Source organism: Dermacentor albipictus, chromosome 1, assembly GCF_038994185.2.
Source record: "Dermacentor albipictus isolate Rhodes 1998 colony chromosome 1, USDA_Dalb.pri_finalv2, whole genome shotgun sequence".
Classification (NCBI taxonomy): Eukaryota; Metazoa; Arthropoda; class Arachnida; order Ixodida; family Ixodidae; genus Dermacentor; species Dermacentor albipictus.
The window spans coordinates 183,269,737-183,294,701 of NC_091821.1; the positions used below are offsets into that span (position 1 = coordinate 183,269,737).

The 24,965-nt window shown below is 46.6% G+C and overlaps 1 protein-coding gene across 1 annotated transcript in view; it reads left to right on the top strand.

The window, feature by feature from the left end:
* The window catches only part of LOC139053490 (uncharacterized), a 206,007-nt gene that overhangs the window by 20,568 nt on the left and 160,474 nt on the right, over positions 1-24,965 (top strand). Inside the window, exon 2 of the mRNA XM_070530476.1 lies at positions 5,717-5,765. Within this exon, the coding sequence (XP_070386577.1) occupies positions 5,717-5,765 (49 nt within the window). The remainder of the gene's footprint in view (positions 1-5,716; positions 5,766-24,965) is intronic.

The following is a 24,965-nucleotide window of genomic DNA, read 5'->3' on the forward strand; positions in this document are numbered from 1 at the left end:
CTACCGTTTGTTTTGTTAAAAGGTATGAATAATACAGCTGAATACTGACCACATGCTGTATCACCAATTATACGGCATGTGGTCAGTATTCTTTTATTTTTTGCTGAGTCCTTAATTTTATTTTGCAAAAAGGCATGGAGCTGCACGTCCATAGGTGCAATGGCAAAGCACGGTTTGCTAGCCAGGTCTGATTATCTCGTGAAATATAATAAATCCTTTATCTGCCTAATTATTGGGGAAATATTTGAGTAACATTTGCTATCCTCTTTATTATTCACTACTGTTTATTCTAATGTAGAAACCAGTGCGAAGTATTGTAAAAAACGCAAGAAAACAAGGATATCTTTTTATTCAATGGTGAATCATGTAACGAAAACATCCTAACTAGATGCACTTGTTCATCATTGCTTGTAATGAATGGTTGATGAGGGTTAGAGGCTGATAATTTAGAGAATACTAATGAGCATGCTGTTCAGTTGTCGTGATTGTGCCACATGAATTGAGAATTGATTTTATTGCTATGCTTAAAATTAAAACACAGTTGTTTCATTATAGAGAGAGTCTGCTTGAAAACAAATTATGATAACAGTTGATCTGACTGAGAATACTAATAATCTTGAAATATTATCAGCCAAAATGCGTTAAATACAATGGGTTCTGTTTTAAGATTACTTGGACACTGTATTGGAGCCTCATAGAATACACAAACTTTTGAGCTGTTGTTAGACCCCTTTGAGCTCCGGGACACAGTTGCAGAGTCGGTATATGATATCTTGCTTGTTCCTAATCCTGGTGGAGGCCTGCATTCTTCAAAAGCACTCAGTGCAGTGCAGAATGAATGCCGGCAAGGTAGATGAAGGAATGATTGCAAAGTTTTGCAGACTTCATAAGTGTTTACTTGACAATATTGAGGAAATGAAGGTCCAGAAAACCCATCATAGACATCTTCAACTGAAAGTAACCACCATTAATAAACAAGAACATCTGACCTTTACTTTAGTGCCGTGATTGTTGTAACATATGGCTTATATTAGTTTTGATTGATCCGAATATTTTTCATGGCTCTCAGAGATGTGTATCATTGAGATATTACTAATTAATCATGCTCAACTGATGTAGTGATCTTTAACAGCCCACTCAGCATTTGTTTGGCAGAAAGGGATGACATAATAGTGAGCACATCGCAACTGAATAAATAATTATTTCTGTCTTCCAACCTGGACCAGTGATGTCATTGATTCACAGGGGATGTCAGTGATATCAATGTGGTATTTTCGGACTTTTTACTTGTTGTTTGCTTTGAAACACAATATAATGAGCCATCTCCAAGCTACATCGACTGAGAAGCATCCAAATCCTTATAAGATGCAAACCTACGGCTCATAGCAGAGAAAGAATTGATAATAAATGTAGGTTCGTTGCTCAGCTATGACATGATGTGCTTATGGTAGCAGAATCAATCTACGTTCCTAACAGTGCCTGCCATGGTAGCTTACTGGCTATGGCATTGTGCTTCTGAGCTTGAGGTGACAGCTCTGATCCTGGCTGTGGTAGCTACATCAGGGGGGAGCGGGGAGTATGCAATAGCACTCACGTGCTTAGGTGCATGTTAAAGAACACCATTTGTCCAAAATAATCTAGAGCGCCCTATTAAGGTGTGCCCCATAATCATATCATGTTTTTGGTATTTAAAACCTAACAATTTTATTTTTTATTATTTATGCTAACACCACTGCAGCATTACAGCAAACACAACCGTTTTGCATGGCCTGTGAGATCGTGGCATGTTGTCGCCTCAGCAAGTCTGCCAGTATAAGATTAGAACTCTTGGCTTAAGCATATGGCAGTTGTCACTGCTCTTTGTCACAATTGTCAGATAAGTGGCACATGTTCACGAGCTGAAATGCATTGGTTTTTGCTGTCATACGATTTGGTCACGAAATGACATGTTCGGTAAAGAGTGCACCGCAAGACAGCTATTAGCATCTGCTTAAAGATGGAGACATGTGCCATCAGGCACTAGTCTCCTATCTGCTTTCTTTTTCTCCAGCTGCTGCTACTATTGATGACAGCACACATAACTGTTCAAAGAATTTGATGATCATTTTGTGTTTGAGTCCTATGCCATCTCACTAGTTAACCGAATCTCTGCTTTTATGACAAGCAATCATTTGGCATTTCGAAAGTATAGTATAGTCAGTCTAGCTTTACTGAATATTTATTTGCCCTTGGGATGCCTTCAGAAGAGTCCTTTTTTTTTGTTTCATGAAATTTATGTATAGATGGTCACTACGGTTTATTTTCGTTAATAAAAAGATTAGGTGGAGTGTTGTTTTCTAGCATGAAAGAGGCAAATGCCTAATCCTTGCATGCAGCTGCCATGATGTGGCTCTCTAGTACTGTACTTTATCTGCACTTCAAGGGTGTTTGTGGATCAGTGCCATGTCTCATTGTGCAGCAGGTGTCTGCAAGGAATGCACTGTAGGGAATTCATTCTATTGATTGCATGAATACTGAATGTGACCACTTAAAGGGACTAAAAAGAATCTATCAAAATGAAATAGATGATGTAAGACATTGTTTATTTATGAACGAGAAGAAAGGAAGTTCACCGAGGGGCCCAATTTGTATTAATCATATCATAAGAAGCCAACAAACACTGACACCAAAGACAACAGAGGGGAAATTACTTGTGCTGAATAAATGAAATAAAGAAATGATAAATTATTGGAAATGAAAATGGATGAAAAAGCAACTTGCTGCAGGTGGGGAACGATCCCACAACCTTCGCATTTCACATGCGATGCTCTACCAATTGAGCTACCGTGGCACCGTTTCCCCGTACACTTTCTTGGGTATTTATGTTTCCTAGTAGAACCCTGGGAGTGTTAGCCAGCGCCACCACTTGCAGACCTTGGCTGGGGATGTGGAACATCTTTTCTGCCGCAGGCATCACAGGAACGGGATCTTTTTGGGTGAAGGCAACCGTTCAATAAACCCACACATGCCACCTGAAGGCATCAATGTTGCCGGATTCGAGACCCTCGTGTGTAATAAACGAGAAGAAAGGGGGTTTGCCGAGGGGCCCGATTTTTATTATTCGTTTCATAAGGAATCAACAAACACTGACACCAAGGACAACATAAGGGAAATCACTTGTGCTTATTTATGGTGTTATTTATTGTTTATTTATGGTGGTTCAAGCAACCAGAAGTAGACAACTCGTCCCATCACATACATGGTGCTTCATTTGGTGGTACTTAGCACAATTATGTAGAATGAGTAACTTTTTGATCATGTACAGCTTGTTTCATGTAACACACTGTGATGAAACTTTTGTGAGAATTTTGCATAAGAGGGACCCTTTCCAAGAATTGCATGAGTGGTACCTTCCATGTACCTCTTCTCTTATGTGGGATAAACGTCTCAGGGGTGCTTTATTGCTATTTTAACCTTTATTTCTGGCCATGAAGAATACATACCATGAAAAAAGAAAGATTGATGAATTGATACTTGCGGTAAAATACTTAGTGTTGTAGTTAGTTATTTAGTAATTAGTTTGCTGAGCTATCCACATGTGAGTTTTGGCACCAGCGTAGCAAGAACACTATCATGAGCTTCGTGTTTAAGTTTCCTGTACTTAAATCGCAATATTGAGGTACCAAACTCTGTATGAAAAAAAAATATACGCTTTACTTGGTGAGGTTAAGGAGTTCTGACAATAAAGCCTTGTCTTGCTTTTTCTTTTCTTTAGCATCTTGCTGTAGACTAGTTATGGTATGAAGCCTCAATTGCTAGAGAGTGCGACAAATAATTTCATCAGCCTGTGACCAGATCAAAATGCATGCCAAGGGCAGAGCAGGTTTGGACATGATGCATGAGGCTGGTTACTTCATGGAAACTTGAGGTTGTGGTTATTTGGTATCTCAAATAACTCATGTGCACATCATTCACCCAGTGCAGTGGTTCAAGGCCGCACAATCACCCTTGTGGCTGAAAGCTGGCAGTGTGCTTCCAAAATAGTCACTTCTGTCCTTTAGTCTGCACTTCTCATCAATGATGTGTGGTACCACTGTTGCCACAACCTTTGGCTTTCGCGACTTATCCTAGCACCTGTTACACATCTAAAGCTTTGCTGCACCTAGTGCTCATTGGGAACTTGTGGCACACATGAGAAATCGAGGCTTTGTGCCATAATTAATGGGTCAATGGCCATCCATTAAATAAAGAAAGCAAGAAAAAAAATTGTGCCTGTGCTCCTTCACAAGTGCTTCAACAGACGCTTGGCTTTAATATGAACAACTCATGTAACGAATGGTGCCACTGTATTTCAGAGGTGTGCAGAGAGGTAGGTGTCAACTGAAATGCAAGATGCATTTCATGCTAATACTGAAGCTGAATGTTTTACTGGTGTGGTAACTGAAGGCAACAGTGATGCGTGTGGTAGGGAGAAGGGCAGGCTCCTGACATCAGATCTCGATGAGGTTGTTGTAACTGAAGCCTTAGCAGCATATTGAAGAAGAATGTGTAGTCATCAACAGGTTCACTGCAAAGCATGGTTGACACAAAGAGAGAAAAAAGTCAGGGGGCCTGGTGGCTTGGCTATGGCATTTTGTTGCCTAGCACAAGTTTGTGACTTTGTTTCCCGCTACCTGCGGCAGCTATGCACCGATAAGGCAGAATGCAAAAAATGCTTGTGTGCTGTGGTTTGGGTGTATATTAAATTACTCCACGTGGTCAAAATTATCTATTGCCTTCTTCTACAATGTATCTCATAGCCTCTTTGTTGCTTTGTGATATAAAATCCACTGAATCGATCACTCAATCAACAAAAAAGAAACATATTTTATCAGCAGCTTACAATCATAAATTGGCACTTGAGGAATATTGCTGAAATTTTAGTGTTTTTGCATTGCCCAGAACCAACATGCCTAGTGTGTTTAGTGTCATTGAACTTGACCCGCCGTGGTTGCTCAGTGGCTATGGTGTTGGGCTGCTGAGCATGAGGTCGCGGGATTGAATCCCAGCCACGGCAGCTGCATTTCAATGGGGGTGAAATGCGAAAACACCCGCGTACTTAGATTTACATGCACGTTAAAAGAACCCCAGGTGGTCAAAATTTCTGGAGTCCTCCACTACAGCGTGCCTCATAATCAGAAAGTAGTTTTGGCAAGTAGAGCCCCGTAATTAAAAAATTTATAAAGATGGGTGTGAAATGCAAAAACACCCGTGTCCTGTGCATTGGGGGCACGTTAAAGACCCCTGGTGGTCAAAATTAATCCGGAGTCCCCCACTACTGCTCACCTCATAATCAAATTATGGTTTTGGCACATTAAACCCCAGAATTCAATTAAATTATCATCGAAGTTTGTTTTCTGAATGGTGTATTACACATTAATTTTCCTGAGCTTGGCGTGAGCCCCCTTTCTTTAGATAAAGTTATGTCATAATTATTAGTAATACCTAATCTTAAGAGGAAACATGACAAGCTAGCAGATGAACCAATATTCTCCACATTGATAGAGATGCTGCATTGAGTTTTAATGTTTTTGTGCGCTGTTGGTAGAGCTTTAATGCGTTGAAATTCAGTGGCAGCTTTTTTTTTCCCGATTTGTGTTGTTCACAGTCATTTGTAAGCTGAACTAGAAGACAAAGCAGGTTCATTTGTTCCTTGACGGTGTGTTCAAATTCAAGATGTGTGCGGTCTTACTTTCAGAGTGGAGGATCATCTCCATCAGGCCAGGAACAAGCCTTGTCTGACACTGGTGAGTTTTCCATAAGTGCATTATTAAAGTAAGAATAGTGACAGTAGTATTGAGCCAAGATGGGGAAGCTTGCATCTTGGGGGGCCGCATCTACTTTTCTTTTGATATTGAAAAACAAGAGCATTGCATGCATAATGTGAGAATGTCAGTTTGTATCTCACCTGCAGCCAGTTGTTTTATTTTCAATATCTACATTTCTTATAAACAAGCAGTTGATTTCCCCTATGCTTTCTTGTTGTCATTGTCTGTTGGCTTCATTTGGTTGTGACGTAAGAAAACCGGGACCCTTGGCTCTCCTTCTTTTCATTAATGGACAGAGAGGTAGTATATGTATTGCCATACATAATTTTGTGTCATATAATATGAATGTGCTACCTAAGTGTGTAAAACCGGTATGGTAATGGACACTTGAAAGGAGAGAGACCCATATTAATCCATCATTTTCCTTGTTTCAAGATGCATAAGCATAATGGCCGCGGCAGCCCTAATAAGACATGAGTAAACAAGGAACGAAATTTCAGACCCTTTATGTTCAGGCAGGCAAGAACCAGTAATGTAGTATTTATTTCTGTTTGTGCTGCATAGCTGGCTTATTACTCTGCCCCAGAGCTACAGTACTGAAGTATTTTTGAGAATGTATACATTAATTTAGTATGGAATTCATGCTTGAGCTCAAATAGGCTTTTGACAGAGTTCCTTATAAAACCTGAAATCCGTTTTCATGTCTTAGTTTCGATCTGCATTGGGTGCTGTTTCTGACTATATATTACATAAGAGCTAAGACAGCACTGTCTGGTGCAGGTTTCTTTTTCATAGGCCTGTGTGGTTATTTTCTTAATGTTTGTACTATGTGCAGAACTAGCCTGTCTTTATTCCCCTTTCGCCTATGCTCCATTGCACTCTTTTATTTTGTCCTTATTATTGGATAATCTCGATGCATTAACTCCCATGTGAAAGTTCAATGGGTAATTACATTTCATAAACACATCCACAAGCTTGTATCCTCTTGAGGCTGCAAACGCTGGTAGTGTAAATGTAGCATGAAAGTGGTGCTGCAACTGTGTCACTGAATGCAATGTAAGGCATCCTCATGTTACCATTTTTCGTGACTCATTGTAGCACCTGTTACACGTCTAAAGCTGTGCTACACCTTGTGCTCATTCTGAACTTGTGGCACACTTGAGAAATTTAGGCTTTATGCCATAGTTAATGGGTCAATGGCTATCCATTAAATGAAGAAAGCAAGAAAAAAAATTGTGCCTGTGCTCCTTCACAAGTGGTTCAACAGACGCTCAGCTTTAATATGAACAACTCATGTAATGAATGGTGTCACTGTATTTCAGAGGTGTGCACAGAGGTGTTAACTTAAATGCAAGATGTTTTTCATGCTAATACTGAAAGCCAAATGTTTTACTGGTGTGGTAACTGAACCAGGCAAGAACCAGTAATGTAGCATTTGTTTCCGTTTGTGCTGCATAGCTGGCTTATTACTCTGCCCCATGGCTACAGTACTGAAGTAGTTTTGGGAATGTATACATTAAAATAGCATGGAATTCATGCTTGAGCTAAAATAGGCTTTTGACAGAAAGTTCCTTATATTTTTTTGGAATCACAGTATTGTTGGCAGGCTGCTCACACTTTTTTACCTTGTTATTTGCCAACTGAGTCAAGCATTGCATTTGGTATATAGCTAACGTTCCGCTAAGATTCTGATTCTCATTACATGGCAATGCGTCTCTGAAAGGTCCATTGACCAGTTATTATTACAGTGCAGTTGCACATAGCTTCTTTTGCAGCACTGGCTCTGAGGAAGACAGCTGCAGACTTCGGCAGCACAAACTAAAGTGTATAGTTCGATGGCAGGCTTTGCAGAATGCGCAAAATGTGTTGCGCTGAAAATGTATGAAAAATACAAAAGGCAGGTAAATCATGCATTTTTCTGTACGCCCGTTTTATTCCTCCAAGCGCATTTCTGCCGTTGGCGTCGGCGTGAGGTTCCGTACAGAGTCCTAGGGCGATAAAATCACCGCTACGCGCCGTATGCTGTGTGTACGAGTGAAAGCGTGCGATGGTGAGCCGACAATCTCGCGCACAAAAGTGGAAAAAAATTGGAGGACGCTTAAGCTTCGCCTTCAAGAGTGGAACGCGATAGCGTTCCCGTCGACCCGCCAAGGGGTGTAAGACAATGGGCTACGGCGCAGCGACTACGCGCCCCGCATCGGACGCGTTGAGCGGCGAGCAACGCCGCGTTCGGCGCGGCAACGAAATGCGCGCCTGAGCAAGCGACGCACGCCTGAGCCTTAGAAACAGCTCGTTTCTAAGGCAACGCCGCATTCACTAGAGGCGCTTTTGCACCGCTTTGAAGCATCGAACTCGTGGCTGAGTGGTAGCCTCTCCGTCTCACACTCCGGAGACCCTGGTTCGATTCCCACCCAGCCCATCTTGCAAGTTGTTTTTTATTCACGAAGTGCCTGCCGTGATTTATCGCTCACGGCCAACGCCGCCGACACCGACGACACTGGCTTTTCTGCCACACGAGCTCCTTAATGCTGTCGCGTTAAAAGGGGGGGGGGTAAGCGTGCCGTCTTCCGTAGCGCGCCAGGCTCTTAGGGGGGAGGGGGGCATTCTACTCCGAGTGGGCCCCCGGGCGCGTTTTTGCAATTGCTGGATTGCGCCCACCCTGGTCGCTGTATTTTGAAAATCATCTGCGACGGGGGCACAGTCCGGCGCGCGCTGTATTTTCGTGGCTTAGTTTTGCGTTGATGCGAGATGCAGCGGGAAGGTCAGTTCGCTCGCGGCTGCTGCCGCGCTTTGTCACTCCAGCGTTTTGACTGCGAGCTTCTGCGATCATAGAGTGAGATGTTTGCTTGTGCGCGCGTGACAGCACGCTTGTTAATTTTGTTAGTACGCCGCCCATATTTGCAACTTTATACGGCCGATAAAACCACTATCCTTACTTCGTATAGCTGTCCACTAATTTGCTATCGCAATCGATGCTTCGCCTTTCGGGCGAAACTGTGATTATTTTTCGGTGTACCATATATTCTACTTCGTAAGTAGCTCCCTCATCACAGCGACTAACGCTTCTCTTCGTAATGGAAAATATAACTTTTTGGTACAGTTAGGAGCTTCTCAATAGAAGACCCCATACCTATATATTGCATTTCTATACATTCCTACCTATTGGTATACAAAATGTATGTTGAAAAATTCTCTTGCTGCTTTCTGCTTTGTGGCTGCATGTCTTCCTTTGCTAGCCGTCCGTATATTTTTGGGAAATGTTTCTTGAAATCAAGCTCATCTTTGCCCACTTCAATTAAAAAAAAAGTTTCTTTACACCGTCATCGTTGTAAAGAGAATTTCTCTAGCTGTATTTTAATGCTTTGCAATGGAGTCTAAAATATATTTCTTGGCGTGTCATTGACTGAGAGTCTGAGACTATCCGAAAACACAATTTTTTCCTCTGGGTAGGATCGCCTCAAGTGGAGCCGCATTTTTGGCATGGCCGATCCCAGCGGCGGTGCATCCACTATACGCTTCGACATGAGCGCGCTGCAATTACGGTCGGAGTTTGTTTCCTAAAGTTACCGATTATATAAAGCGTGGCACGCACTTTGGCCGCGTTAACAGCGTGGTAATCGCGTGCCGTAAAATGACGCGCCGACGGCATGTTGAAAATGTCATTAGTACACTCTGTATGCTTCCCGCTTTACTTCGTTAAACTATGGCGGGAAAAAGCTAAGGACCTAGGTTAGATACAGAAGCGGCTCCACTAATCGCGGCGAACGTATACATATGGCGGGCCCGAGTAGTATATCTTAATTCGACATCGCTAAATTCGATTGTCTTGAATACTTCATTAAGGAGTCGGTGCGTGCACGTTAAGTGTTCGTCATTTATACTTTCAGGCAGTTCGAATCAGTTTAGTATGTGGAAGTCCGTACCGAGTAACGGCGTGACAACTACGCGTGTATGCTCTGCGATTTTGTGCACGTCTCGTTGCAGCACATGTACCATCGGAGTGTAGCACGCGATGCGCGCGCGCCATTTCCTGGCGGGCGGTGCAGGTTGCGACGTCGAGGTGGTGTGTCAACGACACGCGCGTGCGTATGTGGGCCTTGCCGTCCAGGTTGCGGCAAGCGTTTTGCTGTGGCGACTGTGCTTGGCGGTTCTAAGTTTTAACTGCTGTTCGGCTAGTTGCGCTATGGCGGCTCGAAGGTTCCAGCCGCCATAGTTGCGTCTCGCTCCCGGCGCGGCTGCACGTGCGCTCGGCGGCCTCCTGCGCGCACGCAAGCAGGTGTCGGGAGCGTTGCGTGACGTTGCGTGACAGCAGCTACGGTACAGCAGCTCGTCAGCGCAGCTCGGTATACTCGGGAGCGAATGCGCCAATTCATGCTCACTCACCCTCGAGTGCCGCGGCGGTGATGATGGATATTGTACACTTACTATCGCTTACGCAGTGCCGGTGAGTTGGTGTCGCCCTGATTTTGCCTCGTTCATACGGGACTTGCGCAATGGTGCGCACGTGCGTATTTGGCGAACGCGGACATTTCAGCAGCTCTTGTAATGTTGTCAATACCGTTAACCTTGTAAATGACCCTCCTTCTCTCCTCTACTCGCTGCAGTTTTTTTTTTCTCTGTACGATGTTCTGTCCACTTTTTACCCCGTTATTCTATCCCCCTGCTGGCTGATGTTCATGCGATCGGCTAGCCGAAGGCGTTTCCGTTCTGCGAATTTATGTCGCGGTAGCGTTGTTGCAGAGTTTTATTAGATATGTCATTTTACCGTATGGAAAACCAGTTGGCCATATACAGGAAATCTTTCCGTCCGGAGGAAACCGAGTAGCTGCGACGGGGAGGTTGGTCGCATTGTCGTGCAGATGCGGCTGATGCGCAATTACGCCTGCGTGTCGTGATAAGACAAACGCACGTCACTCGGCACCGAGGCGGATGATACAGCTCTGTCTGTTCGCTAAAACGTTGCCAATCCCAGCAGCAAGCATCCGTTCAAAGTCTGACCCGTGTCCACCCTAGAATTATGGAGTCGGGCCCACAGAAGTTTTCGAAAGGCGGAAACCACGAAAAATGAGCGGAATTTTCTCTCGCTTTTGCAGTCTGCCTGGAACAGAGTGCGTACAAACGGCACTGTGCACAACAGCCGAACGCACCCACCGTTACCTAGCTGGGACGAAATCCCCATCTTCTGTGGTTGCTTTTCCTGTTCTGTGGACACCCGTGCGTTTGCGGTAGCACTAGTCATTTAATTATGAGGTCTCTTTTGTTTTCTGTTTTAGAAAAATGCTTACGCAACTATTTGTCATGAATCCACTGCGAATCTTCCAACGTTCGGTAACCTTTACTCGCGCACAACTCTTTGTGGCAATGCAACCAACGCTGGAAGACCGAAGCTCATAGGTGCGACCTCTCTGCTGAATTTTTATCACCAAACATTGTCGCGCCTTTAGAGCTGTAAATGAACACTATAACATTGTTATATTTTAATCATTTGTGGAAATACTGAGCACGAGGTCGTGGGATCGAATCCCGGCCACGGCGGCCGCGTTTCGATGGGGGCGAAATGCGAAAACACCCGTGTACTTAGATTTAGGTGCACGTTAAAGAACCCCAGGTGGTCGAAATTTCCGGAGTCCTCCACTACGGCGTGCCTCATAATCAGAAAGTGGTTTTGCCACGTAAAACCCCATAATTTTTTTAAAAATCATTTGTGGAAAGATGGTACGTTACTGTTCATGTTTGAGTCACACCGAAAGCATAGCGCAGAGAAAATTGCGCGCACGCAAGGACACCTGTTGTCCCGTCACATTGGTTCGATGCCGCGGGTCGCGGGCAGAATATATGAATTTGTGGGTGGTACTTCGATTTATCTCATCTTGCCTCGACTACAAAACAGGAGCGATGAAACGTCACTGCTTTTGCAACGCGATTCTCAGCGTCTCGACACCTAGTGGTGACGTATCGTGATAACAGTACGTCAATAGCAAGCATGACCTTCGCGTGAGCATTTTTTTTCTTCTCTGTAGGCGGGCAGAAGCAGGATAACAATGTGTTGAATCGCTTCTCGCCAGCCATTCGATGCTACGACACAAGATGAGCAAACATTTTCGAACTTGTTTTTCTGCCTTGGATAACATGCTTGCACTTCAGCTGCAATGACATGTGCACTGTAGGCGGCAAATGCGAATCCGGAATCGGTGTCCAACTAGTTCGAACTACTGTGCAATCTGATGGTTGTAAAGCGCATTGCCAATATTGTAGTCCCCCCCCCCTCCTTTTCCACTACATAGGTTGTTCGCAAATATGGTCCCTAACAATGATATGTTACGATATGGCTAGGTCTTGAAGACGTTGAATATAGCACAGTCGACAACAGCACGGCTATATCATGTGGTATGCCTTCCGGGCGATTGTGAATTGCGGTGCGAGCGCCAGTTCCCTGCCGTTTGGTAGGCTATTCTTTTGAGAAAAAAAAAAAAGCAAGCGTGCTGTCATGACAGCAGTTTTGTGTCACTTCGGCCTGCTCGATGGTCTGTTGCTACTCGTTGAGCGGCCCGACGTAGCAGCATTACAGATCACCGAGCAATCCGGAGCGGGCGCCAAAACGTCCCGACGTTCTGCTCTCTGACCCACCTATGTCATGACGTTACGACACGTGCACCTCCAAGAAAACGATACTGAGACTGGTTATTAGAAAGCTATTACAGTAAATTATTTAGGGCGCTCCGTGGCTCGCCAGTATTTTTTCCCGGGGGTTTCGGTGGTTTAGGACTGTCACTAAACGCGAAAACTAAATGTTTCGAAATTTCATTTCAGTACTCCTTTAACAACACACTGGCTTTAGTGGGACGCACAGTCTACGTCGCCACGGAGAGGTGGCGCGGGGGTTTCCAGGTGGCGTCGCCTCCCTGCCGTGCCAAGCTTCCGCTGTCGGTGACAGTCGTCCGGCTGCAACGCCGTTTGTGCATTTTAACGCGATAGCGTTAAGGAGCTCGTGTCGCAGAAAAGCCGGTGTCGTCGGCGTCGGTGTCGGCGTCGGGTGTCGGCGTCAGCGTTTTTGCGGCGTTGACCGTGAGCCATAAATCACGGCAGGCACTCCATAAATAAAAAGCAACTTCCAAGATGGTCTGGGTGGGAATCGAACCAGGGTCTCCGGAGTGTGAGACGGAGACGCTACCACTCAGCCACGATTTCGATGCTTCCGAAAGGTACAAACGCGCCTCTAGTGAATGCGGTGTTGCCTTCGAAACGAGCCGTGGAAAGTTATACTGTGGTGTATATAGGTAATTATGAACATGTAACTTACAGAAGTCGCAATTACACGAGTAGCGAAGTGCGTTTCGCTGCATTTCTTCTGCGCTTTCCGCACACGGAGAGCCATCTTGCGGCAAACACAGAAGAGCCCCTCCTCTCCATGTACGGCGCTGCCCCGACAGATGGCGCGCCACGCGCGCATTGGAGCTGTCGCGGTTCGGACTCTCTCCCCTGACAACGCTTCGCCTCGCTCCCTCCGCAGAATCAAGCGTCCTTCCTTTCCTTAGATCACTATCTCTCTATCTCTCTGCCCGTGCCGATCACGGCGTTTGGCTGGCGTGCATCATTTCCCCCTCCGGGATACCGAGTTCTTTGGTTCGCTCCGCTTGCTGAGGCGCACGTTTCATTGCTGCGTCGAACGCCGCGTTGCTCGACCATATGGCTCGACGCTCACCGCGTCTGATGCGGGGCGCCTCGTAAGTGATGGCTGCTCTGTAGCCCATTGTCTTACACCCATTGGCGGGTCGACGGGAACGCTATCGCGTTGCACTCTTGAAGGCGAAGCTTAAGCGTCCTCCAATTTTTGTCGGTCAAATTTAGCGTGGTACAATGTGTGCTGTTAGGTTGTTTTAGTTTGTGACGCGCACAGGTATCATGGCAGCGCTCTAAGCACGTAGTGCGGCGCGCCGAACCGCTACCAAGTTGAAACCCCTATGCCAGTAAAGCGCCACCTGCCCACACGCTTCGCGCATGCGCACGTGTTCTTTCGAGGCTGCGCGTCGCGGTGTAGGGGATCGCGCGTCGCCCAGTTGTAAATTACACACTGAATGTCTTGGTACTGGCACCGAGCGACGTACTACGTCCAGCAGCCTCGTCACGCATCTTTGGCAGCGCAGAAGTGCTGATATGATGAAGCGCGTCGGCGGTCAAACGGGGTCGGCTAGTTGTTACATTGAGCGTTGACTACTATAACTTGCGTATATGAAGAGCCTCGTCTTTCGCGTGCCAGTTGCCTTTGTTCAACATAGCAATGACTAATTTCTAGACAAAGCTTTCGGGCAAACCTAGACGAAAATAAAGACGGCTTGTGCAAAAAATACTGAGAGCTTTGTTGGGGAGATTAGTCCTTTCTGTCGTGAGCGGACTCGCTTGAATGGTGCTTACCATGTTCTCTGTTTTACTGCTGAAGGTGTGTTTAATTGGGTTGAAGAGAAAGTGTCTGTAGTCTGGTAATGAAAGGTAAGCAGCTTGGTAGGCACAGTGGTCATTTGGACTCCTGGAAAAAAAGAGCTCATCCGCCGGTAAGTCCAGTCGCTTATTTGACTTAATTGCGGATCAGGCAGGCGCAACTATTTGTAAATGAGTTGTCTGGGCGGAAAATTGCAGCAGTAATATGTACCTCTCGAGGCCCCGCAATAACGCCTGGTCGGTTGTTCAAGCTCTAGTTGGAAACTTTGGCATAATTTTTACATAACGTTTTTAACGTGAAATGCGGAGCCCTGTATGATGGATCACGCGCGAGAAAGTTTTCACATAATCTGTCAAAACAGATTTACACGTTTGTGTTACAGGCAGGTAAGTCAGGTAAGTCAGGTACTGACGACTGAGGAGAAAACGCGATTAGGAAGGCCAACTCTGCAACCATATCTTGGGCCGCATAAGAAGTTCAGTTTCAGATAGCGTAGATATAGAGCAGCCTTCGTGCATAACTTTACCTTTAAAATGCGAGTGTGTGTGTCACAAAAATGCTCGCAGAAGTAGACGCTTTTGAAACGGAGTTTATAAATAAAAGAATACGCCGCTATTACCACTTTGTGGAAATTAATCGGAACCTGGTACGGTTAGAACCGGCGTGGCGCCAGGGCATGCATGACCTCATTGCCCGCGCGACTCGCTGAGGGTCTTCGAGGCCACGTCCTCGGATCTGCGTCATATCCGCTAACCACTAGGCGACCCCTACGACTGCATCTTTTTCCTTTTCTTTTTTTTCCCAGATTTTAGACTTTGTTGAGTAGATTGCATGAAATATTTACAAAATTCACATACAGTACGAGGTCCCGAGCCCGCTAATGAAATTCGACAATTACGAGCCCTGCAGCTTTGCCAAAATTGCTTCAATACAGTATACCGTACTTATCATTTTTAAACAATTTTGCCAAAGGGAAGTTTTCGTTGCTGTGGGCCTTTAAAGCGACGCCATGTTGTTATAAAACAAATGGCGTTCCTGGCATGATTAACAGGAAGTTTTGGAAATGTGTCAACGGAGGATTAGGTCCAGCGGTTCTCTAATGATCAGTGCTGGGAATGGGATATAATTGGTTTATAGTGGCTACTTCGCAACTGTTGCCGCCTGTGAGTAAGTAATTGGCGTGCTTGTGCGACTTAGCCGCGCATTTACCAGACGGACAGATCTGCACTGCTCCACCTTCGATCCTTATCCCACGACCGCAGTATGCTTCTACATCCTGATAGTAAAGCTTTTATTCGAACACCCAAATCAACTAATACGTTAAACCATTTTGGCTGCGGGCTGGCGCGCGTGATATGTTTGATGCCTACCTCCCTCTTTCCCCAGCAGCCACCTTCGGTCCTCCCGTTTAGTAATAAATGAGGTCATTCTTTACCAGCAGCTGCATGCTTCCTCTTTAATTCTTTTCGTCATGGCGGATTAAAATCGACGTTTTTGTTTTGTTTCAAAGGTTAAGAAACACATTGCTGGAGCACGAATAATTTTGTTCTGTTACTACAATTTGAGCTGCTCATAGTTTAGCCTTGCGTCCGCTGCGGGGTTTTCGCCGGCCATTGAGTTGGTATAAACGTATTGTGTTTAATGGTCTCGTTTACTTCATGGTCAGCTACTGTAAAGCACATCCAGAAACTGCGTTTTGCTTGGGGCGGCGGTGTTAGGACGTTCATCCCGCTGTTTCTTGAGGCACCGGGTTCAAGCGATGAAGAGGTGTGCCGCAGTACCGACCGGCCTGCAACAGTTGGGACATCGCAGCTCATGAGGACGACTTCAAGGAGTACTAAGGAGAAAAGAAAAAAAAAGTGTTTTGGTTTCATTAGTAAATTGCCCTTCTACAATACTAAATGAGCCACTCTTACCGTGGGAGGAGGCTCCTGAAATGACACAAATGCTAAGGACTCATGGCGACGCCACCTTCCCGCACCAGTTCGCCATATAGTCATACATTTCAATGGGGTAGTTAATTTCTTATCGGTACAGATGTACTATGTTGCATAATAAAGTAGTCAAACACTGAACTTAGCAAGTATGGAAAATATTATTACTGGGCCACAGCAGCCCAAATACACACACACAAAAAAGAGAAAGCCTTCGGAATTTGTGACGTCACGCTGACGTACGTTGTGTTTTGAGCTCGAAACGAAGTTTGGTTCTCATTTTCTGTTCTAATAATCGATCTTTCGCCGCGAAATTAACGAAAATAAAGAGTCCCGAAAGAGTACTTCATCGGTCTAAGTTGATTTAGCGTTTCTCTGTAGTGCCCCTCCAGGATGGCGTTCGATTGAAGACGTTGCCCGTTCGGACAGCGTGCGCTGCACCGGCTTATGTGGAGCGACCGCGCGCAAGCAGCGCGCTGTGTTCGATATCTGAGCGTTGATCCATCTCTTGCTTGGATTTGAGAAAACAGTGGCGGGCACCGTGCGTGTCCTTTCGCTTGTTAGGGGTGGCGCTTATACGAATGCCCTCCGGGGGTAAAATGTTCTCCCGACCCGTCAACAGAATGGCTCGTCGCCAGGGGACAAACCGGTTGAAACGGTACAGGAGACGCTTTTCCCCTGGCTGGCGCTTGTCGCCAAGCGGATTTCTCGCATAATTGCGGCGCAGAGGCGTCGTTGCCTTTCCACGTATACAGAAGGGCCACAATGTTGAGCAACGTCTTGGATTTTTTCGAAGCCACTGCGAGATGGCACTCCTCGGTGGTGTACTGTGGGTAGAGCGATTGGTGGTTTTGAGCAGATAGGCGATCTGGACAACTTCGTTTTTATTTCGCCAGCTCGTCTCTTTCCTACGGAATTTTTTTATTTCACTTTCTTGTTATTGTGGATACGCGCGTAAACAGCGTTCTGCGAACGAAACCGGTTGGCCTAAAAAGACAGTTGTAAATTTGGGAATCCATAGTCGTGTCTTTTCATATCATTCATAATCGGCGGAGCTTTAACGTTCCTGGGCGACACTATACGGTTATGAGGGGAGTCGTATGGAGCAGGGCTACTTGGGATAAACCTTGGTGCCCGGGTGCGTCGTGGGTTTCGTTTCCCTTCGGAATGCCGCGGTCGGGTATCAAACCCATGACCTTAGTGCTCAAGCTGCGCGAAGCCGATGTGCGCATGCATGCTATGCCGTGGCGGGTTTCTCGCATTACCGCTGTTCTACAGAGGCTGTTCTCCGCCTCGAACCTCTTAATTTTCGGTCGATCGGCGCCGTCGTCTTGAACAAGCTCGGCTCTTAATAGGATTTAAAAAAAAAAATCGTTGCGGTGCAGTGTCCAGCAAGTCTGACAGCGGCTGCGTTTACTATAGTTAACCTGGTGCAGTTAGCTGTTGTAGTGACAGCCCATTGCAACATTACGGCAACGGGTAGTTGTCGATCTACGTTCGTTATCTCTTTCGCAGCCGCATATGGTCTCCTCCCCCTTCACTCTCCCGCGTCTGGTGATCCTTCCCAGCGCGGAGCCGCTGCACCGGCGGGGCGTTATTTTGAAGCCCTTACGTTGACTCCGTGTCGCGCCGCTTCGTCATGGGACGATGGTTGCCGCTGCAGCATGCTAAGCACCTCTATCGAGCGGCCTTTCTTGCACCCTGGGCTGTGGTGGGGGGTAGCGGTAATGCGTGCATCGCTGGAAGCCTGCATTGAATGCCGACGCCTACCTCGTTTGTATTCCGCGCACTGCTGTGGTGTCGTGTAATTCGTTAATCAGAGTTATTGGAACAGCGAAAGCCAGGACGGCATGGCGTTGTGCGAGAGCGCGGGTCGTATTTCCATCGGTAATGTCGCGCCGCGCGAAATTCGACAACACTTCGCGAGGTCTGCGTTGGTTCCGTTTCTGCGCACGTCTAATACTCCAAAAAGCATCGGCCGTTGTCTTTCATTTTATAGGCGTCAAGGCCAATCCTCGGCGACAGGGGGAGTTGCCGCCGTGTGTAGTCGTTGGCGAGGACAATACAGTAAAGCGGGACGAAGATACGTCGAACCGGCGCCTCGCAGGAGCGCCGCCCGTGGTTTGTGTGTATACGCAGTTCAAGGGTGGCATCTAGATAACTAATTTCTTCCCCTTTGGGCCAACTCCTCGAGTTACTGGCTTGTTTTGGGGCTATGACATCATGCTGCGTGACCATTTTCCTCGGATCGATAGGGAGATTTGTTTCACTTCGTTTCTCCTTATCTCGGCGGCAACCGAGGCCTGCACGCCGACTTCCCCCATTTTCAGGTTCGTCCTTTTCGGGTACTTTGGTAGTCTGAAAGCTTCTCTGGTATTGTGTGCGCGATTCCCGCCCATGCAGATCAGTGTGGCCACCGTGCACTTCGCCGGTGTCGGTTATGTCGCTGCTCTTGGTTGGCGTTTTGCGTTCGCTCCGTGTGCCGACGCGTCGGAAACCTGCGAAAATAAGTCGCTAGGTTTACAACTTTACATCTGGGACCTGAGAGACGTCGTAGTCTGAGTACTCCGAATGTAGACAAGTTCTTCAGCGTGCGCTGACATCTCAGTGCGTGGGAATTTTCGCCCCATTGGTATTCGGATGCCGCAGCCTTGAATCGAAGCTCGAACCTCGCGCTGAGCAGAACAACGTGGTGGGTAGTAACGCCACGGTACTTCCTTATATAGGCTCACTTCTAAAGACCTTGCGTTCATCGGAGTCACTACGAGAGCGACAAGCACAGTATAATGGGCGTTAGCTATAATTTCGTTTGTCGTCCTGCCCTTGTCCGTAGCGCGCTTTGATCCGCAATCGATCTTTCCCGCCAAACGGAGGAACAATGCAGTGGTTGCTTTGAATATTTTCTTCCGAATGGGTACCTTCTTGTGGCGAGCAGACGAAATAAGTGCGCCGTGATTACCGCGAGGGGCGGTAACTGCGGATGAGCTTTCATGTCTTCTCGTGTGGAGTAAGAAATCCCCTTTATTTTCGGGCTGAGACTTAAGATTCGTCCGATGTACCCTTTAAAATTTGTTAGGTCTGCATTAGACAGATCCGGTTGTTCTTTTGTGTGGGTATGACCGACGTATATCTGGTAATTTCAACATCTTTCATGTCAAGTTGCGTAGGATGTACAGGCACAATTTCATGTCAGGCTCAATTTTGTCAGAGTTACGTCACCAAAATCGTTCTTAAATTTTTTTTGGGTAAACACTGCCATTAACAAACGCATTTGTTTTCTGACAAAAAAAGAAAAAAAGAAAGAACGCTGTGCGTAAGACGCTGCATATTCAGCGGGCCAAGACGATATTTGAAGTGGTCTTAACACTGCTTTGGTCAAAAAAAGGTGAGAGCAAGTGTTTCATTTCGTGCTCGACGACCGCGCGGCACTATGATAACATTTGCAGCTTTTGGCAAAAGTATACAGACTACCCAACACCTTCACCATACACGTCGTTCGGCTGTGTGGTGCGGTTCCTGTGGTGCTCCAGAAACTCCTCACCTCTGTATGATGAGTGCGAGAGTTATTTTCGTCCATGTACATTTTACAAAGAGTGCACGCCTCCTGTTCGCAATGGTGTTGCGAAGAGTCACGAGATACGCTATACATGACCAGTTGATCGCCGATCCTCTTGAGCGATGCATAGCGACCGTGTTGCAGTTGTTGGTGCTAGGTTTCTCAATAACTCGCGCGTCCTAGTGGCGACAGGGAACCAGCCATTAGAAAAGTTCAGCCATGCCGCATCACCACAGGGATAAGCGCCTGACCGTATGATAAACCTTCCCCTCCAGCGTCACGGAGTGGGTACGTAGGCAGATGGTCACCGACTGTTCCATGGCGAATGCGGACACGTGACACGGCTACAACTATCATAGCTGAGGCACATTTTCTCTCTTATTTTCTTACAGTTCAGGCTAAAATTGATTTCAAGAGAACACAGATGTCTCGTAGTAATTTTGTTTGTTTGTTTGCTTTTACTTCGTCGTTATCCTTAGCGTCATTGCCCTCGTCATTTCCACCTGGAAATGGATTACCAACTAGCCCATGCTTTCGCGCTAATAGGCGATTTTTCACAGCTTGATTTTTCGGACCCTCTCGATTATTCGGATATACGCGCAGCACCGCCACCCGCATCATAGAACCATTGTGTGACGTCAACAGAAATTTCGGTCGCCGTTTCTTGAGTAAACTTCAACTTAATGAGTATTTCTGGCTGTCCGTGGCGCAGATGATCCTAGCTGGAGATATAAGCAGAGTACTTGATTGCAGCAGTTAAACTCAACAAGGTCTGCGAATCTTTAAATAAAGTCAAGATGTTAAGTAATAAAATAATTTTCAAAATTTTCCTACAAAAGCTTTGTGGTTTTTGGTTTCTCGTCTGTATTTTCCAATTTTTCTAGCAGTGCGTTCATTTCTAGGAAGTGGTAGCATGAATGGCAGAGCGGTAGCGCTTTGCTAAAGTGCTGTGTTGTGCGGGCTTCAAACACTTCGCCGCGCTAATTGCATGGCGCGCGCGCGAGTGGGTTGGGATACCACGTGACTAACACCTCTGGTGGTAGTCACAATACAATAAATACGAGGTGGTGCGAGGAATTTGTGAAAGTGTAATGGCACCAGCGCTTACTTTCGTAAAAGAAATGTTGTAGTAGTTAAAAGAACAAGAGGGTGGTGGGCCGACTGGCTTTAGGAGCTCGCCGCAAAACCACAAATGAGGCAGTGCAAGGTGATATGAGTTGGGCTTCTTTTGAAGCCAGATAAGTGCAGAGCAAGAAGTGAAGAGCAAGATTAGATTTGACGAAAGACTAAGGTCTAGGGATGAAAAGAAATGCACAACTAAAGTGCACAAATATCTGTGACTGAAAAGCGTGGACACGGAATGGAGGAAGTACATGGTAAAGTGTAAATGGACAAGCAGGAGTCAAAAAAGGAAACTTATAGAAACTGAGACGGTAAATTGGATGCAAAGGAAGAAAAAAAAATGACCATGGCGATTTACAAAAATGGCAAGAAAGAAATCGGGAAAGAAAAATCTGTATGATAACTTAAAGGTAACCTTGCTATTTGAGGCCCGAGTTGGTTGCCTGAGGACATAAACATACTGGAGCAAACCCGCCGCGGTGGCTTAGCGGTTATGGTGTTGCGCTGCTAAGCACGAGGTCGCGGCATCGAATACCCAAAATCAAATCGTGGTTTTGGAACATAAAACCCCAGCATTCAATACTCAAGCAAATATGCGCCGGAGGAGAAAACAGGTCTGCTGGGAGAAAAAAAAAAAAAAAAACCGGGGGAGCGACTCGGCACATCGTAATGGAATGCCAAGATATTCACCCACCGAGACCCGTGTCCACCTTCCTGAAGCGTGCCGATTCAAAGAGAATGGAAGGGTTAATTGATCAGCAGCCGAGGTAAGTAAAAAGATCATTAGAATACTGGTGAAAAAAAAAGAAAGCAGGGAAGAGATTGATAGAACAGGTCATTGCAAGCGTAACGGTACAATATATTTATAGATGTTTTAAATACGAAAGTTAAGATCGGGATCAGATTGGCAATAGGCTAGATAACCTGGTTAGTAAAATAGTAAAACCTGGTTAAATCAAGCAGGCTAGGTGATTATGTGTCCCCGCCCCGTTTCAAACGGGATGCCAATAAACGTCACCATCGCGAGAGGCGCAGGGAAAACCGTGGTGCAGCTCTGCTACCTTGAGGGTGTTCACCTTGAATAGGGTGCCTCGATGCAAAGCGGCGCTGGGCATCGAAGCACCCTACTCAAGGTGGACACCCAACGCCACCTAGAGGAATTTCTAGAGGGCACACCTAGAGGTGATCTAGGTGGCGTTGGGACACCTTCACCTACGCCTACAGTGTTCTAGAAGGGGGCAGTGTGCTCACTGTCGTATCCCTGCGCCGCTCCGCCGCGGCGCACTCAGCGTCGACTTCCCGCATGCCCGCCAGGGGCGCTGACGCATGTTTCACCTGAAAAACTTCTCTTGCCTCGTGTTGCGGTTGCGGTGGTGCGCTCGGTACAGCTCGGTTAGTTCGGCGTTGTCGGCGCTCGACTGCAAATACCGCCGGCGTTGTATGCGTGGCAATATCTCTGTGCCTGTGCTGTGCATGGTGCTTGGCTCAATGTACAGTATGTGTGCGTGAGAATGCCTGGCCGCCGTCGAAATTACTGTTTCGCGCACGGGTGCCGGACTGGATACAGTCGTGCGAAGGATGCACCAAAGGCGTCTTTGTTCAGCGTCCCACATGATGAACGGCGAAAGGAGTGGGAGAGGAATCTCCACCGGGCAGATAAGAAGCTATATGAGTCTTGTGCAGTCTGCGAGCTCCATTTTGAACCCCGTTTTGTAATCAGGGACTTCGTGCACATAATAGACGGCGAAGAGCTGCGCATTCCTCGTGACAAGCCGCTGCTGTCGAAGGATGCCGTCCCCACGATTCTTCCGAATTTGCCGCAGTACCTTACGAAGAAGACACCGGTCGATCACGACCAGCACATGGAGAGGAGCGACTCTCGGATAACTTACTATGTGTCTGGATATGTCGCACGAAAGTGCGTAATGAAATCCAACTGCCAGGATTGCATGAATGCGCTAACCGTGTCGTCCGAAGATGAGAATCCTGGGCTTGCTGCGTTGACACTGAACAGGAATAGAGGCGGGCTTCTCTACTCACGTGGAACACTTTTTTCGTTTGTAAAAATGCTTGAAGACATGTTTACTGAATGCTTCAGCAAAAAAACAACTACATGCTGATAGCATCTTGGATGTGCTTAGTCTGGTGAAAGCAGTGCTCGCACAAAACTGGTTGCAGTGAGCATTCAGCCGAACTCACCAAGAATGTAATAAGCTTTTATATTACAACGCGGCTCCATTTTTTACAAAGGGCATTAACTCGGAAAAATACGAGAGAAGGAAAACAGTCATGCACAGGAAGATCGCAAAAACTTCCTGAGGCGAGTCTGTAGGTTGTTAAGAATGGCGAGCTACAAGGCAAAATTGCCACCCGATTACGACAAGGGGGGTAAGACGCGCATTCCGCACCCTCTCCGTCACTGCAGCTAGGAGGCGTTCGAAGAAGCGGCCTTTGTGCTGAAAACCGCCGCCTTCCACCAGCCCCATCGACATTGTGACGGGACGAGTTCGGTGTGTGAACAATGGTTTCGGAGTTCCCCAACGTGGACCTGATATGACACGCATGGACAAGCTGCCGTGGGGAAGCCGTATTTTGGTGCTTCTCATGCTCGTCCAGACGCAAGACAACGAGCTACTCACGATGGGCGCCGATACTTCCCGGAACGGCACCCCTCCAACGCCGGCGTCGGGCATCAGAACGCGGTTGCCTTTGTGTACGTAAACTGATCTGTGGAGCAGCGGCGAGTTGGTGATGAGTAAACGAACAGTCGCCGCCTCGTGTGGCCGGCGGACCGAGTGTATAAAAACTGTTGTTGTGCGAATGCTGGGGACACTTCTCTAGAGCAGTCATGTTAGACTGAGTCACTTCTCTTGAGCAGTCATGTTGGACTGATACTCTTTTTCTCAAGCAGTCATGTTAGACTGATTTAATTTCTGTAAATAAACCCATTTTCCTCGTTCTCGATGAGAAACTGTTCTTCACTTCATCAACGACCTCAGCGTAAATAAGTTCGACGACGGCATGGGCCAGCTACCTTCGAATTCATGCCGTATTCCGATCTTGGCAAAGGACCACGAGCGATGGGATTGAGCCCCCAATCCTGACAAGGTGTATGTTTATATCAATTTGTAAACATCTCCACTTATAAACGTTCAGCCTTCTTGAGCCTGATTTTCCTGGTCCACATTCCTTCCTCGTTTCTTTGTAAATAAACATTGCATAAATGTACCTGGATTTTATATTTCCTTTCTATATGCTGTGACGTGTTAACAGTGCGAACGATGTCATGCATATAAATCATGAGCTTAACACTCGAAAAAGCGATTATCTAATGTTAAGTGTCGTGGAAAAAATTTTGCTTTGTAGCGCGCATTCCCGCTGCAGGCCAGCGATTACGAAAAAAAAAAGGGCAATGCTAAAATTCTGTGCAATGTGACTGCTGCATTAGCGAAGCCACATTGCACATTTTAATAGCGGGAAATAAAAGAGGATCGCCCGTTGCTTCGCGCCCTGTATATGCGTTAATAGCCAGGCGCGTTCATCCGCGCTTCCGGTACAAGACATCGCCTACGCTCCGTAGATCAGCCACAGCGGCGGTAATTCTTTTCTCTGTACACTGATAAGACGCACCAGAACAAGTATCGTGCATTGCACATCGTGAGTGTTGCATTTCTTTCGGGAACTGCAGCAATGCGCGGTACCCGTTCTACTTCGACATGGCAGCGAGTTTCAGGTGACGTAAAGCCCCTCAATCTCCCAAAGTAGCGCCATTCACTTCCCTCCTCCTCCGCTCGGCGCGGCCTCGACGGTGGCGCCGCTGGGGGTGGGCCTGCCGTAGCAGACGACGGCTAACACGCTACGGGAGGAAATCCGCGGAAAAGTTCGTTCGAGTCCTGCGGAGCAGTTTTTTCAATCTAGATCTTGCTTTGTCAGTCGGTAACTGGCCTTAAGAATGTCGTGTCGGATTTGCGGAAGAAATAGAGAAAAGCACCATTATTCAAGGTGTATTTAAGGCGTAAAGCGCGCGCACGTTGAAAGTTCGTGTTGCTGAAACACGACACAAGCACGCGGTGTGCTCAGATACGCGAGTAATTACCAGAGTTTCAGGTTTTGACAGCGGGAAAGTATGT